Below are 13,709 nucleotides of genomic sequence, written 5' to 3' on the forward strand. Positions count from 1 at the left end.
GTGTGTGTGTGTGTGTGTGTGTGTGTGTTTCAGGTGTAGTTTGCTGGGTTGAGTCCTGTGAGGGGACGCAGACTGTGTCGTGTAGCCTCTTCATTCATGCGCAGCGGGTTCACAGAGTTTCCTTGGAGGGGGGGGAGTTGGTTTGGTTTGGGGGCGTTTTGCGCGCAAAATGCGTAGTTTGTTTTGTTTGTTTGTTTTTTTGGAAACTTTTACGCACTGGATCTACTTTAAAAGTTTTCGCAGCGGTGCAGATCTGCAGAGCTCAAACTAAACTCACGAAAGCGTCTTTGCAAAGAGATGTCAGGTGGTTTATTCTTCGAGTCTGCAGAGAGTCTGCCGCTTCAGGGGGGGTTCGTGGTCGACGTACCGGTGTAATGCACCCGGGCCGGCTGCCAACTGTCTGGGTCAGAGTGGCCAAGTAAGTAGCGCTGTCTGTCTGGAGTGTCGGAGCTGAGGAAACACACACACACACACACACACACACACACACACACACACACACACACACACACACACACACACACACACACACACTCTGTCACCCGGTCACTCAGCGGACGTCACCTGGATCCGTTTGTTTACAGCGCTCTGGTTCTCACATGCAGCGCGGATGAAATCCTGTCGGCTCGTCAGCAGCTGTTGGAACATTTACACATGCGTATTAACGCGGCTGTGACGCGTCGGTGGCACCGTGCAGACTGTCAGTCACTGCAGGAGGTGATCACTGGATCGATAAGTCAGTGTTGGTCCCGGGAGGGTCGATGTGTTGGTGAATTTCTGATCAATCATTCATCAGGTCCGAAACTTTTTCACATGTCTGCTTCGTAAATGTGAAGATTTGGTTTGATTTTTGGTTCATGTCGTTTTAAGTTGATCATATCAGTTAATTTTAATCGTTTTGATTAATCAGTTAATCGTTTGGTTTTGAAAACTGCTGAGTAAAGTGCAAAATGGCAATCAGGTTGCAACGTAAAACATAAAACATCAGTTTACTTTTTGTCAGAAAGTTTCATACTTTTGCTTAAATGAGACTAAAACGATCAGCTCATCAACTTGTTGTTACATGTGTATCATCAAGTAATCAATTAATCGTTTGGTTCATGCAGAAACCAATAGAACAGCAGAACATAGGAAGAAAATGACAATCAGAGCCGAATGGAAATCCAGGCTAAAAAGATAACTTGGTATGTTTTCACATGATTAATCAATTAATCAATTAATTGTTAATGACACAATCAGAGCCTGAAAGTGATGAAATGATAGAAACCAACAACATTTGTCAGTCTGGAATAAACGAATGTTTCGTGTTTCTGCCTGTTAAAGACGTAACATGATCAATCAGAAAGTATTAATTTGTGACGATCAGTGAACTCTGATCGATTGGTTCATAAAACTCTTTAGATCGTCGTGGAAAAATGCAAATTAGAGCCTAAAGTTTGCGACTTTAAAGACCTTTTCTTGAGCGATTAATTGACTAATGGTTCTGATTGAGCGCCGACTCCGGGTCATTTAACTTCTGATTGATTCCCTTCGCAGGAATGCAGATGGATCGGTCAAGACAAGTTTCCAATATAAAGCTTCCTGTTTGGAGTTACACCTGAGAGCGACTGCGTCTGATGGATTACGGTGTTTGCTACGAGCTGCTGACATGAATTCAGAGGCCAGTGAGACGTGGAAGTGTTCGCCTTCAGGAGAAATCTGAGACCTGGATGAGCCCTCGAGCACGACGAGAACATTTGAGCGAAGGAGACAAACCATGGACTTGTTATGGTCGGGCCTCGGACCCATCGCATGCTTTTAACCCGCTTGTAGCACCCTCTGCCCCTCACCCCATGTCACAGCTGCCCCTGAATTATGGAAATTTTGTGGAAGACGCTGACTTGGACCCTGAGCCTGGTGGTGATGGCTGCCTCTGAGTTTCAAAGCATCAACAAACTTTCACACAACTCTCAAGGTATGACAGGTGGGGCAGGAGGATCTTAAAGGAACAGTTCGCCTAGAAATGAATTTCCATGTTGTCATCTGCAAAACATTTGCGGAGCTTCGCAGATAATTTTGCAGCATTCTCCAACTCATGTAGCTGGAGACTCGTTCACGCTGACTCTTTTACGTCAGCAGCTGTTGTGTAAATTTCGGCTTTAAAAAGGGCGTGAATGACATCTCTTCAAATCAGTTTGTGATCTCTGATAGAAAGTCAGGTACAAAACATTTCTGGAGCCTCACAGCAGGACAGAGTTGCAGCGTTCGGCAGCTCGTCCAAGCTGCATGGAGACAATTTATGTTGTTTTGCTGCAGCACTGTTTCAGTGTGAAGCTCCAGAAATGATGCCTGGATTTGGATTTCGGTGAACTGTTCCTTTAACACTTCAGCACTGACACCAGCTGTATGTTGATTGTCTCTTCTCTCCTTTCTCCCGTTAAAGAGGAGTTCCTGTCCTACCTGCAGCACTACCAGCTGACTGTCCCGGTGCGGGTGGATGAGAACGGAGAGTTCCTGAGCTACACTGTGAAGCACCACCGGCCGGGCCGGCGGAGACGCGGAGCCGTGGATCCCATCATGGGACAGCTGCCCGCCTCGGACCCCCCAGAGTCCCGGCTGTTCTACAGACTGTCAGCCTACGGAAAGCACTTTCACTTAAACCTGACGCTCAACCCCCACCTGGTGTCAAAACATTTCACAGTGGAGTACTGGGGCAAAGACGGGCTGGAGTGGCGTCATAACATGGTAGATAACTGTCACTATGTGGGATTCTTGCAAAATCAGCACAGCACGACCCGAGTGGCACTCAGCAACTGCAAAGGCCTGGTGAGTACGCGGGGGAAGACTTTTATTGGCACGCCGCTCTTTGTTTTTTCCTCCAGTGCTGACTTGCTCCTCAGAGCAGAGTTATAAGGGCCAGTGGTTGAAATCTCCCCCTATGAAACATGAGAAAGACCCTCATACATCACCAGCAGTCGTCAGTGGTGTTTGATGGAGCGCTGCAGGTAAACCGGGGCGATGCAAACGTCCGGGTCAGCTACAAAAGTACGTCGTTGCTGCACCACACCTTAGCGAGCTGAAGTCACGCCCCTCCTGTCGGACCTCACGGGTCCAGCGCACTTTTGATCCTGTTTGAATTGTGTCATGAATCACACATATGATGTTTTCCAAGTCGATAAAGTCTCAGTTTGATGTAATTAAAGTAAAAGCTCATGTAGTTTTGTGTTAGAGCGCTCAGTGAATTAAATCGAGGGTCCCGTTTCATAGACGGACGACCACGATCGCTTGTGACTCCTTGAAAATGAGGAGCAGGGGTGAGAATAGGAAATGGGATTGATCCTGGAGCCCCAACAAGAACCAGGACACCGCATCTTCAGACGTGAGCGTGCAGAGCGAAGGGTTCACACCGATAACCTCTAACAAACCCCATCAGATAACCAATACACACCTAACTGGTGCTGCCCTGATGTCAGCCAGTCTTTCCAGAGGATTAGACCAATTGTAGTTTGCTTAACAGAATCTTGGCTTGCGTCCACTTGGCACGGCGAGTCGTCCCTGCAGCTTTGGAGCTGGAGGTGATGCTCATGTAGAGAAATCATCTCGGGGATCTGTTTGCGCGAAGCATCAGAGGCTTTTTTTTTCCCTTTTCCGCTTGTGTGTTAAATATCACACTTTATCCTCAGACTTTAAAAGCTTCCATCGCTGAGATCACATTTCTTTTCTTATCTGATCTGTAAAATAATGCGTGTAAAGTCAGAGATATTACTCAAAAAAAAAAAGAAAAGCAGCGCTAACAAGGCATCTAATTATCCTGTCTAAGCTTTTAGTCCTCGGGCTCTTATCCACAGACTGTGCGACTGTCCAGCTTCTCTTCGCTAATCAAGAAATTGGAAGACGTTTTAATATCCCTCCTCGGTTCGGAACAACTCTGAAGAAGGGGGAAAAAAAAGGCCTCGCTTCGTATTGGCAAATGAAATCATGTGGAGAGAAACCTGTAGCCAAATGTGTTGGCAGGACCTACACGGAGAATCATAAATTGAATTAGTGTTTGCCCTTTTTTTTTTTTTTTTTTTTTTTTTTCTAACAGCACCAAAAATGGACAAAACTGTGTCTGTGCTTTTAATGTAATCAGCTGTCTGGACAGTTTTGAGATGCTGACATCACACACTATTAAAACCCCCAAATCGAACATGTTTCTGTGCGCTGGCGTGATGTGGGGTTAATCGTTTCATTGAGCCAGTGTTTTCTACAGAACTGACTGAAGGGTTTCTCTCCCTGTGGACGACCCACAGAGGCTGCTGAAGGACCGTCGAGAACCGCCTCTGTGGTGTCGGTCCTGATGGAGCCGGATCAGGATATGTGCTGAAACACGGCGTGAGAGGTCACACCAGGGAATATGTTAGTTATTTAAAGGAGAGCTCCGCCTATTAAGTGAAACTTTTACAAGTTGAGAGGCTTGTTAGAGACACAATAAAGAAAAAAAACACTTCTCGGTCCTTCCTGTCCAAAAATGCTGTATTCTACATTTCCCATACTCCAGTTGTTTCTTCTTCTTTTTTTGTCTCTTCGGGTTAGCTTCAGGAAAATTGTGATTGCGTTACATGATATATATTTCCTCTATAGGACATCTTAAATGTTAAATGCAAAATCAAAAATCACAGTATTTTACTGACTGAATCCCTCGATTTTTGTGGGGAGGAGCGAACGCAGTGAGGCGTCTGATCGATAATCATTGGTGGATGATGTGGATATAATGACTTGTTGGACAAAGACGAGCATCAAAATGAGTAAAACAGTTCAGAAAACGACCAGGAAGCAGGAAAAAAAACAACACTAATGTCACAATAATGGTCGCGCACCCCTCCACAATAAACTACCTGGTGTGAAACAGGCGGCGTGCACCTTTAATTAAACATTTGTGTTTACCTGTGTTTGTAACTTTTGTCTCTCCCCCCCGATCAGCACGGCGTCATAACAACGGAGGAAGACCAGTATTTGATCGAGCCATTAAAGAACATTTCCTCCACCACCTCCAGCGAATGGAACCTGGACGAAGCACAGCAACATGTTATTTATAAAATGTCTGCCATTCCCTCACCACAAGAGCATAGCCAGGAGTTCAGCTGTGGCATTTCAGGTTGGTGAACCTCCATCTGGGTTTGGACTCTGTGTGGGTGGAACTGACGTAAAGGAATAACTATACATAGCAGGTTAGAGGAAGTGCTGGTTTGGTTCTAGGCCCAGGTTCTGGTAAGACATGACCGGGCCTCTTGTGTGCTATAGTTGCTCCTGGGCCTGGACACCTTTCAACCTGTAAGAAAAAAAAAAAAAAAAGTCTCACTCCAGCTTTCATAAAAGGCTCCTCAGTGCATAAAGAGCGACTTGGCTCCGACTTTTATAGAAGCACAGAAATCCTATTTATAGAAGCAACAATCATGTTCAGATTTTTCAGAATTTCAAACAGCTCCACCAGATACTGTGTCTGCTGAGATATGACGGGCTGGAAAAAGGAACCAGGTGGATATTTAGGTATTTGGGCCAAGGTCTTATAAGAAACAGCAAAGGGCTGTCATCGTCAGGAAGCCGGCGTGCCCCAACATGTACCATCTTATAGCTTTTTCCCAGAGCATCTGGGTCATAAAGAGCCGGCTTCAGCTGCAAAGGTTCAAAGGGGCAGATTCCCCCCGCGTGCACCTACGACACTCACACCAGCATCTTACTCTCAAAACACACTTGCATCGAATTATTAACTCCAGCTTTCCTCTTTGGCGTCCACAGACCTCAATAAAAGCAGTGCACCTTGCCAGTTCAGCACACCTCCACCTGTCCACTCGTCTCCCGCGCCCCAGAACGACAGCGAGCAGTCCAACAGCACCCACCGACAGCGGCGCTCCGTCAGCAGCGAGCGCTTCGTCGAGACGCTCGTGGTCGCTGATAAAATGATGGTCGGTTACCACGGACGCAAAGACATTGAGCACTACATCTTGTCTGTAATGAATATTGTAAGTTTGATCCTACTTTTTGGTCACGTTGTTGTTGTTGTTGTTGTTTTCTTCACTTCACGGTTGAAGATCGATTGTTGTTTTGTGGCTCTCGGACACAATTTGTCTGACTTTGTGTCTTTTCTTCTTTTCTGGAGGTCAGGTTGCCAAACTTTACCGTGATGCCAGTCTAGGAAATGTTGTGAACATTATTGTGACCCGGCTGATTGTTCTGACTGAAGATCAGGTAAGAAGTTACATTTTTTTTTATCACTGATTTAGAACTGCAAGATTATTTTTGTTGTGAATTATCTTCTTGATTAATCAGTTGTTTGGTCTGTAAAATGGCAGAAAATGGTGAAAATGTTGGTCAGTGTTTCCCAAAGCTCAACATGATGGACCACAAATGATATTCAGTTTACTGAAGCCACAACATTTTCACATTTAAAGGAACAGTTCGCCCAAACCATTCAATCTCAGTAATTACCTCCTCACCCTGTTGTCGTCCACAAACATTTCTCGAGCTTCACAGCAAAACAGCGTTGGATCATTCACCTAAACATCTGAAGCAGCTGGAAACTTGTTTGAAAGTCACCGGAAGCCAGATGATCCCAGACTTATTTGAAAAGACGTTACTTGCAACCTTTTCAAAGCTGAAATCTTCACTGTAGCTCGACCGCCTGTCGAGGGTGTAAATAATGTCTTCAAATCAGTTCTGGCTCCTAAATAATTCTGCAGGAAATCAGTTAATGGAGTGTTTTTTTGGGGAAAAAAACGTTACTATGCTTCGATTCCAGCTGCTTAAAGGAACAGTTCATCCAAAATGAATAATTAACCTCCTCCTCCTGATGATATAAAGTCAGGTGAAGTGTCGTAGTCCACTGAACAGCTCTGGAGCTTCACAGTAAAACAGAGTTGCAGCGTTCTGCTGAACAACTGAAGCTGCTGGAGACTTGATTTAAAAAAGCTCATCAGGTGTAATCTGAGTGTCTTGAAGTCCGAGATCCTGAATTGATTTGGAAAGATGTTATTTGAACTGTAGTATCATCACCCACATCACCTGCAGTCAGCATCTATTTTAGATGATTTCCGTGGTGGAAGTGGAGGCAGAGGAGAAATTAAACATCGCCTCAGATTAGAAAAGATGCTCTCGGGTATCTTCCCTCAGGGAGCCTCCATCTACATGTGCATGTATGTGTGATGGCAGAAACAGATCGCCGTCTAACATCTGTTTTTTTTTTTTTTTTTCATAGCGGCTCTTTATGTAGCGTCAGGTCCAAAAAACAAGTTTTCATGTAAAGCCGTGCCGCGCTTTGATCCAGTAGGAAGGAAGCTTCTCAGCTCTCGATTTGGATAAAATGAACAGAAAATTGAGTTACAGCACAAACAACATTTTATGGTTGGAAGTGAGTCACTGATGGCCTGTTGAGTTGTTTGGTAATTAATCAGAGTGATCAATCATTTGGTTTACGGTCGTTGAGCCCATTACATTCATGGACGTAGATGCATTTTGCAGACTTGGTTTTCCTCCCGTCTCCTCCCGCTCGTTTTCTTTCCACATCTCCTGCTTTTCTCAAATAATGTGGGTCCTTCTTCTCCATTTTTTTTTGATTCCTCTAATTCTTCCTGCTGTAAATGATTTTACCGTTGCGGCGACTTAAATCAAGTACAGAAACTTTCTGCCGTTCCAACAACTTGTCGTCTAAACCCTCTCTGATCCCAGTTCAGCACTCCTGCTAGTAATTCATCCAGATAATCGCCCTGCTTGGTGGCTCTTTGGTTTAGCGCTGTCAACACGTGGCGTTATGTTCAGCGTCACAGTTGTTTGGAGTTCTGCCTCCATTCAGACTGGAGACAGTGGAGACCATCGGTTGTTGAGAGGGATAAATCTAGATAGAAAACGTACGTGGCTGTCATCAAACCATCAGGGTGTGTCAGCTGACGTCACCAAACACAACTCTAGAGAGCCTCTTCTGCAAACTTAGCAGCCACTGAAAGGCACGGTGAGTCTCTTTCCTGTATCATGTGCCAGAAGGTACAAAACGATATATATACAGTATGACGCGATGTGATTCGATAGGATATGATACAAATAAGCAACAAGACATAATAACAGGTTACAATATAAAACACACATATAGTTGAACATGTTATGATACAACGTGATACTGTATCGTATTGATATGATATGAAAGGATAGGAAACAATCAATCACTCAATCCAACGTGTTACGTTGCGATACAGTGCGGTACGAAACGGTTTGATGCAACACACGATACGATACAATACGTTACGATACGTTATGATACAATGCAGTAAGAAATGGTTTGCTACAACACACGATACGATATGTTACATTACTTTACGATATGATATGTTACGATGTGATACAATACGATACATTACGATATGATACGATACGATGTGATATAAAAGGTTGCTACACAAATGCATTGATGATTGATGTGATGTGAGACGATACTGCACAAATACCAGACAACATGTGAGCAACATGTTTTGTGCTGCATCGTATGGTTTTGCTCTGTATGCACGTTTCACCGTACGTTCACTTTGTATTTTGTCTTCTGGCAGCCGAACCTGGAGATCAACCATCACGCTGACAAATCTCTGGACAGTTTCTGCAAGTGGCAGAAGTCCATCCTGTCCCATCACGGCGACGGCAACAGCATTCCTGAGAATGGGATGGCTCACCATGACAACGCCGTCCTAATCACCCGGTAAGTGTGACCTCACGTCTGAGTGCCTGTGTGAGTTGTTTCATTCGGTTGTTACTTTCATTGTAAGTGCTGCTAATTTTCTCATTTTGAGCAAATAGGTTGCAGGTTATTTTCAGTGCTGTTGGCACATACAAGCTGCTCATTCACTGCTCCAGTGTGTGTGTGTGTGTGTGTGTGTGTGTGTGTGTGTGTGTGTGTGTGTTTGCTAATAGCGGCGGCCGGCAGCCTTCAGTACTCAGACCGCCACATGTCCAGCTCTTGTGCACAAACTTTACCTGTAACCGTTGAAGCTGATGGGAATAAAGACCTCAGTTCCTAAATTAAATGTGTGCTGTACCTGTCACACTGCAATTTATGTCGTGGGTGTTACCATAAAACAGCAAAACCTCTGTCATTACCTGGAACAGGCTTCATTGTTGCCAGGACTGTTTTGGCCACATAACCTAGCAACTCAGGTCTATATTCCCCCCTCTGGTTTTGTCAGGAGAGAGGATGGTGTTCGGTGATTGACGTGGGCTGAGGCCAAGCTTCCTGACTCTCTGGGCTCTGTTGAGAACAGCCTTTCTATCATTAGTGTGCTCTTGCTTGTTGTCTGTCAGCTGATGTTCTCCAGCTCCTTTGGCTCCTGTTTTTATTGTTGGTTTCGACTTCAAGCGCCGGCAGCAACCCGAAGGCTGCTGCGTAAAGTCTAGGTGCAGTGGTCATGGGGTTTATCTCCACCAGGAGCAGACAGTTCATAAGCAGGAGGAGACGATATCAGGTGCTCTCAGCCGCGGATTAGTTAACTCCAGGTGAATGTGAGGCGCTTGGAAGTTAAACTGACTAACAAACAGGATTTATGAGTCTTTGCATCTCAGAGTAAAAAATCACAAAGGAGAATAAACCCACACTGGATCCTCAGGGTGTGACTGGAAAGAGGAACCCAGACTCTTTTGTGAGTGTTTTTTCAAGAAACATCAGATAAGATTAGTAACCCTGAAGGAAAGTGTACAATAAATTTACACCCTTCTTTAAAGTGAAACTCTCACCAAAATGCAACCCAGGCTTTTTTTGTGAATGTATACGAGTCAAACTTTTGTGTAAAAGCACAATTACGATGAAAGAGGCACTTTTAAGATTTACCGTATTTTCGTTTTCGGGTCAAACTCATTGTCAATGGGAGTGCTACAGGCACTTTAATGATAGCATCAAAATCTCTATTTTTAAAACAGTAAGAAGTCTCGACACAACATGAAACTTTGCTGGTAGCATCACCAGGGTCTCTACACATGAACACCAGCACTGACAACATTGTTTGTGTACACAGAGTTACTAAAAAGAAAGTTTTTGAACAGCTCATGTTAGCAGTAGCTTGTTCCACTCGCCACCGTCCTGCCAGTGGAGAAGAGTCGATCTCAGAACGTGACGTAACCTGGAGGACAGTTAAGGTAATTATGCTTTTAAATGAACATTTGACTCGGGTACATTCACAAAGAGACCCCAAGTTGAGCTGTGATCTCAGGAGATGAAGCCATGAAGGTTTCTTTGGTAGTTTCTTTTAACCTTGTGGACTACAAGACTTTCGATTGAGAAAATAACTGCAGGTTTTGTTCATTCCCTGCAGCACACGTGTCAGCTGTATAGAAGCTATTATAGCCCGTAGATGGCGCACGTCCACACCGCTGCTGGGCATATGATGATGAAGTATTGGTTAATGTGGAGTAAATATAGAATTGGGGGAATACTGAGTAAAAAATAAGGCGAGAGATAATGAGATAATAAGCTGTGGGGAGGCGGCGCCCGCTGAGCTCAGAGATGCTAACATTGGAGATAGTATAAATAGACAGGAAGCCCTCATTAACCACCACCGTGTCTGGAGGAGCAGTCAGACATTCCTCCTGATGCTGGAAGAAGAATCCACCTAGAAACGCTGGTCGGCTGATTCGTGCAGCTGTCGGACGATTGTGTTCAACTTTTAGATCAGCGATGGCAGGAAGACTTCTCCGTTAATTAAATGTTTGAATAACTTCTCGCTTCTTTTCCACGTTTGATGTCATAAAAAACTGAATGGATGCGAGGATTAATCGATAATCATCTGTCAGATCAGCTGATTCTTCTGAGTGAAAATTCTCTGATTCCAGCTCGTTAAATGTGAAAATTTCCCTCTTCTTTGACATTTGACATTGGGCTTCGATCTGCATTTTTCACATTTTTATAAAACCAAACAACAAATGAATTAATCGATAATGAAAATAACGGTCAGTTGCAGCCCCGTCATCATCATCATCATCATCATCATCATCATCATCATCATCATCATCATCGTTGTCGTCGCCTCAGCAGCAGCAGCACTGTTGCTTCTCTGTCAGTCTCGGCGTCGGACAGCATTTTGAGGCTGCTGGCTTGTTTGACACTGAGGGGAAATCAATCAATACAAACAAACGTCCTCAGCGAGGTCACGCTCGCACCTCACAGGTTTGGAGCTTCTCCACTGGGAGGGAGGACGAGGAGTTTATGGGGAGAGGGAGAGACGGGGAGGAGAGGGAAATTAAATTTGCTGTGCCCTTGGTTTTAATAGATTAAAAGCTTGAGGAATGATTGGATCATTCGTTTGAAATGTATGATGTCTTCTTAAAGGCAAAGCTCTATTGGATTACCTGCGTGTGAGCTTTCTGCACAAACCTCCCGCTCGGAGATGGAGGAGTGGACCAGGTGATTCCTACAACCACACCTGCCACCACCTCAGGATGAAGGCTTAAAGTGTCTGATATAAATGTAAACTCACTCCTCCTCTCCTCCTCCTGATGATATAAAGTCAAGTCACACATCTGAGCTTCAGACGGGGTGAAACTGTATCTTTGGGAAAAACTAAAGTCACCTAAAGTAACACTACTTGATTAAAAGTCTGAAATATCCGATATTAAATGTAGTTAAGTATCAAAAGTACAAATAAAAGTGTTTTCTTGTGTGATTGTTGTGTTAAAAATGTAGAAGAATTGTTGTGTAAAGCAGCAGAAAGTGGAAACAGTCAAGAAAAGAACAAGCGCGTCTAAACAGCACCTGAGTAAATGAACTTAGTTACTGTCCTTCATTGATTGTTCTGCTGGAACTGAAGGCGAAGAAAAAGAAAAACAGTTAGAGTGAACTGAATTGTGCTTCTTGTCCCTCTTCCTGTCCTGCAGGTACGACATCTGCACCTACAAGAACAAACCCTGCGGGACGTTAGGTGAGTGCTGACGATTCGATCCTCTGCTCCAGGATTTCATTCTTCAGCCTCTTCTTCCCTCTGGAGAGGTTTTCATTTTCGCCCCGACCTTCGACGTGTCCTCAGACAAACCTTATTTAGCGGCGGCGCTCGCCTCGGCCTCCTCCTGTGAGACATAATGAGAAGGATGTTTTCACTTGTGTTATTATAGCTCCGCAGCGACTCCCCCCACCTCCACCTCCACCTCCTCCTCCTCCTCCTCCTCCTCCAACCTGGACTCGCCGCGGTCGGCTCCGGGTTTATATAAAGCGCTCTCTCTCTCTCCTCCGCCCTCCAACCCTCAGTTTGTCGAAGGTGTTTACACTTCCACCGAGGTCGAGGGGGAGAAAGGAGAAGGTGTGTGTGGAGGAGAGGAGGAGGAGGTAGAGGGGGGGAAAGGACAATTACAGGGAGCGTTAGGAGGGAGATAGAGAGGGTGATATGCTGGTTGTGGTGGTATTTGGGGTGGAAAAGGACAGCAAGCTTCTTCCTCCTCCTCCTCCTCCTCCTCTCTCCTCCTCTCCCCATCTTATCTTTGTCGAGGCCCCGCAGGCACCTCAGTATATCTTGGAGGTAATATTGTGACTTCAGGGGTGGTTTGACAGATTGACCGCATTCGTCACATTCCCCGGTCGCTTTAATTGCCCCGGCATCTGCTCGGCTTCCTCGTTGTCTCAACCCCCACCCTCCTCTCCTCCTCGTCCTCCTCCCTCTCCTCCTCCCTCCTCCCTCTCCTCGTCGGGGTGGTGGGGTGGTGGAGGGGGGGGATCACGCTCCCGGGTCAGATCGCTGGCCTTTAGGGTCACCGAGTAATCACGGGGCTGGAGATAATTCACAGTCCACCCCGGTGCTAAGAAAACAACTTGTGTGTGTGTTTGCTCTCACTTCACTCACTCTCTCACACACATTCTTAAACTAATCGCAGAGTAGCCACCCTCCTTCCTTTCCCTCCCTTCTCCTCCTTCTTTCTTCACCTCCAGGCTTCCCTCTCTCTTCCCCACAGTAATGGCTTCACTGGCCTCCCTGATTTGCGAGTCTATTCTTGTTTAGCCTCTTAGTAAAGAGGATACAAAAGCCACGCCGCCTTTTAGCAGAGAGAGTTCACGCAGACGACACCAGAAACTCCACCGACCACCTCAGCGTGAACGACACAGTTCCTCCGCTGTGTCCGAATCAAAGCGTCATCCCAAGCTTTCTTTGAGATTGAGCGATAGATTTTCTTCCAGTCCAGTCGGGAGTTCAATGTGGAGATGATTTTTAATATTTGGTGATCAGTTCTGCTCCCGAACGGTTTGAATCCAGAAGTGAACGCTGATTTATTTTTTAATTTAACCCAGACAACGACGATTTTCTAGAACCTAACCAAGTGTTTTCCTTTCCTAAACCTAACCACGTCGTTTTATTACCTCAACTTAAAGGGGCAATATGAAGTTTTGTAGAAGAAATTCAAGCTCTGGTTTTCAGTTCTGACTCTCCATCAGCATGAAGGGAGGAGATGATGACTGGGTTTTCATTTTTGGGTGAACTGCTCCTTCATGGTAATATGCAATGAAAAAAAACACATTAATGCACATCCCCCAACACACACACTCACACACACACCTGCTTTGCTCTGTCATACGATCCTCTCTGCAGTCACCTGTAGATGTAATCTGTGAAGAATTGCCTCCTGTCTCCCGATCTGACCTGTCAGGCTGCGACACCTGGATCGTGGAGAGGTTTTTTTTTTTCTTTTTACACCTTCTCCTCTCCGTCTCTCTCACTCGTGTTCTCTTGTTCTGAAACGAG

At 45.2% G+C, this 13,709-nt stretch overlaps 1 protein-coding gene across 1 annotated transcript in view; it reads left to right on the top strand.

The window, feature by feature from the left end:
- adamts6 (ADAM metallopeptidase with thrombospondin type 1 motif, 6) overlaps positions 1–13,709 on the top strand; it is a 55,076-nt gene that overhangs the window by 537 nt on the left and 40,830 nt on the right. The window contains exons 2-8 of the mRNA XM_037118322.1: positions 1,537–1,954; positions 2,423–2,805; positions 4,942–5,116; positions 5,758–5,981; positions 6,124–6,207; positions 8,553–8,698; positions 11,860–11,903. Coding sequence (XP_036974217.1) covers positions 1,855–1,954; positions 2,423–2,805; positions 4,942–5,116; positions 5,758–5,981; positions 6,124–6,207; positions 8,553–8,698; positions 11,860–11,903 — 1,156 coding nt within the window. The 5' untranslated portion in view covers positions 1,537–1,854. The remainder of the gene's footprint in view (positions 1–1,536; positions 1,955–2,422; positions 2,806–4,941; positions 5,117–5,757; positions 5,982–6,123; positions 6,208–8,552; positions 8,699–11,859; positions 11,904–13,709) is intronic.

The sequence above is a fragment of the Acanthopagrus latus genome, chromosome 12 (assembly GCF_904848185.1).
Source record: "Acanthopagrus latus isolate v.2019 chromosome 12, fAcaLat1.1, whole genome shotgun sequence".
Taxonomy (NCBI): Eukaryota; Metazoa; Chordata; class Actinopteri; order Spariformes; family Sparidae; genus Acanthopagrus; species Acanthopagrus latus.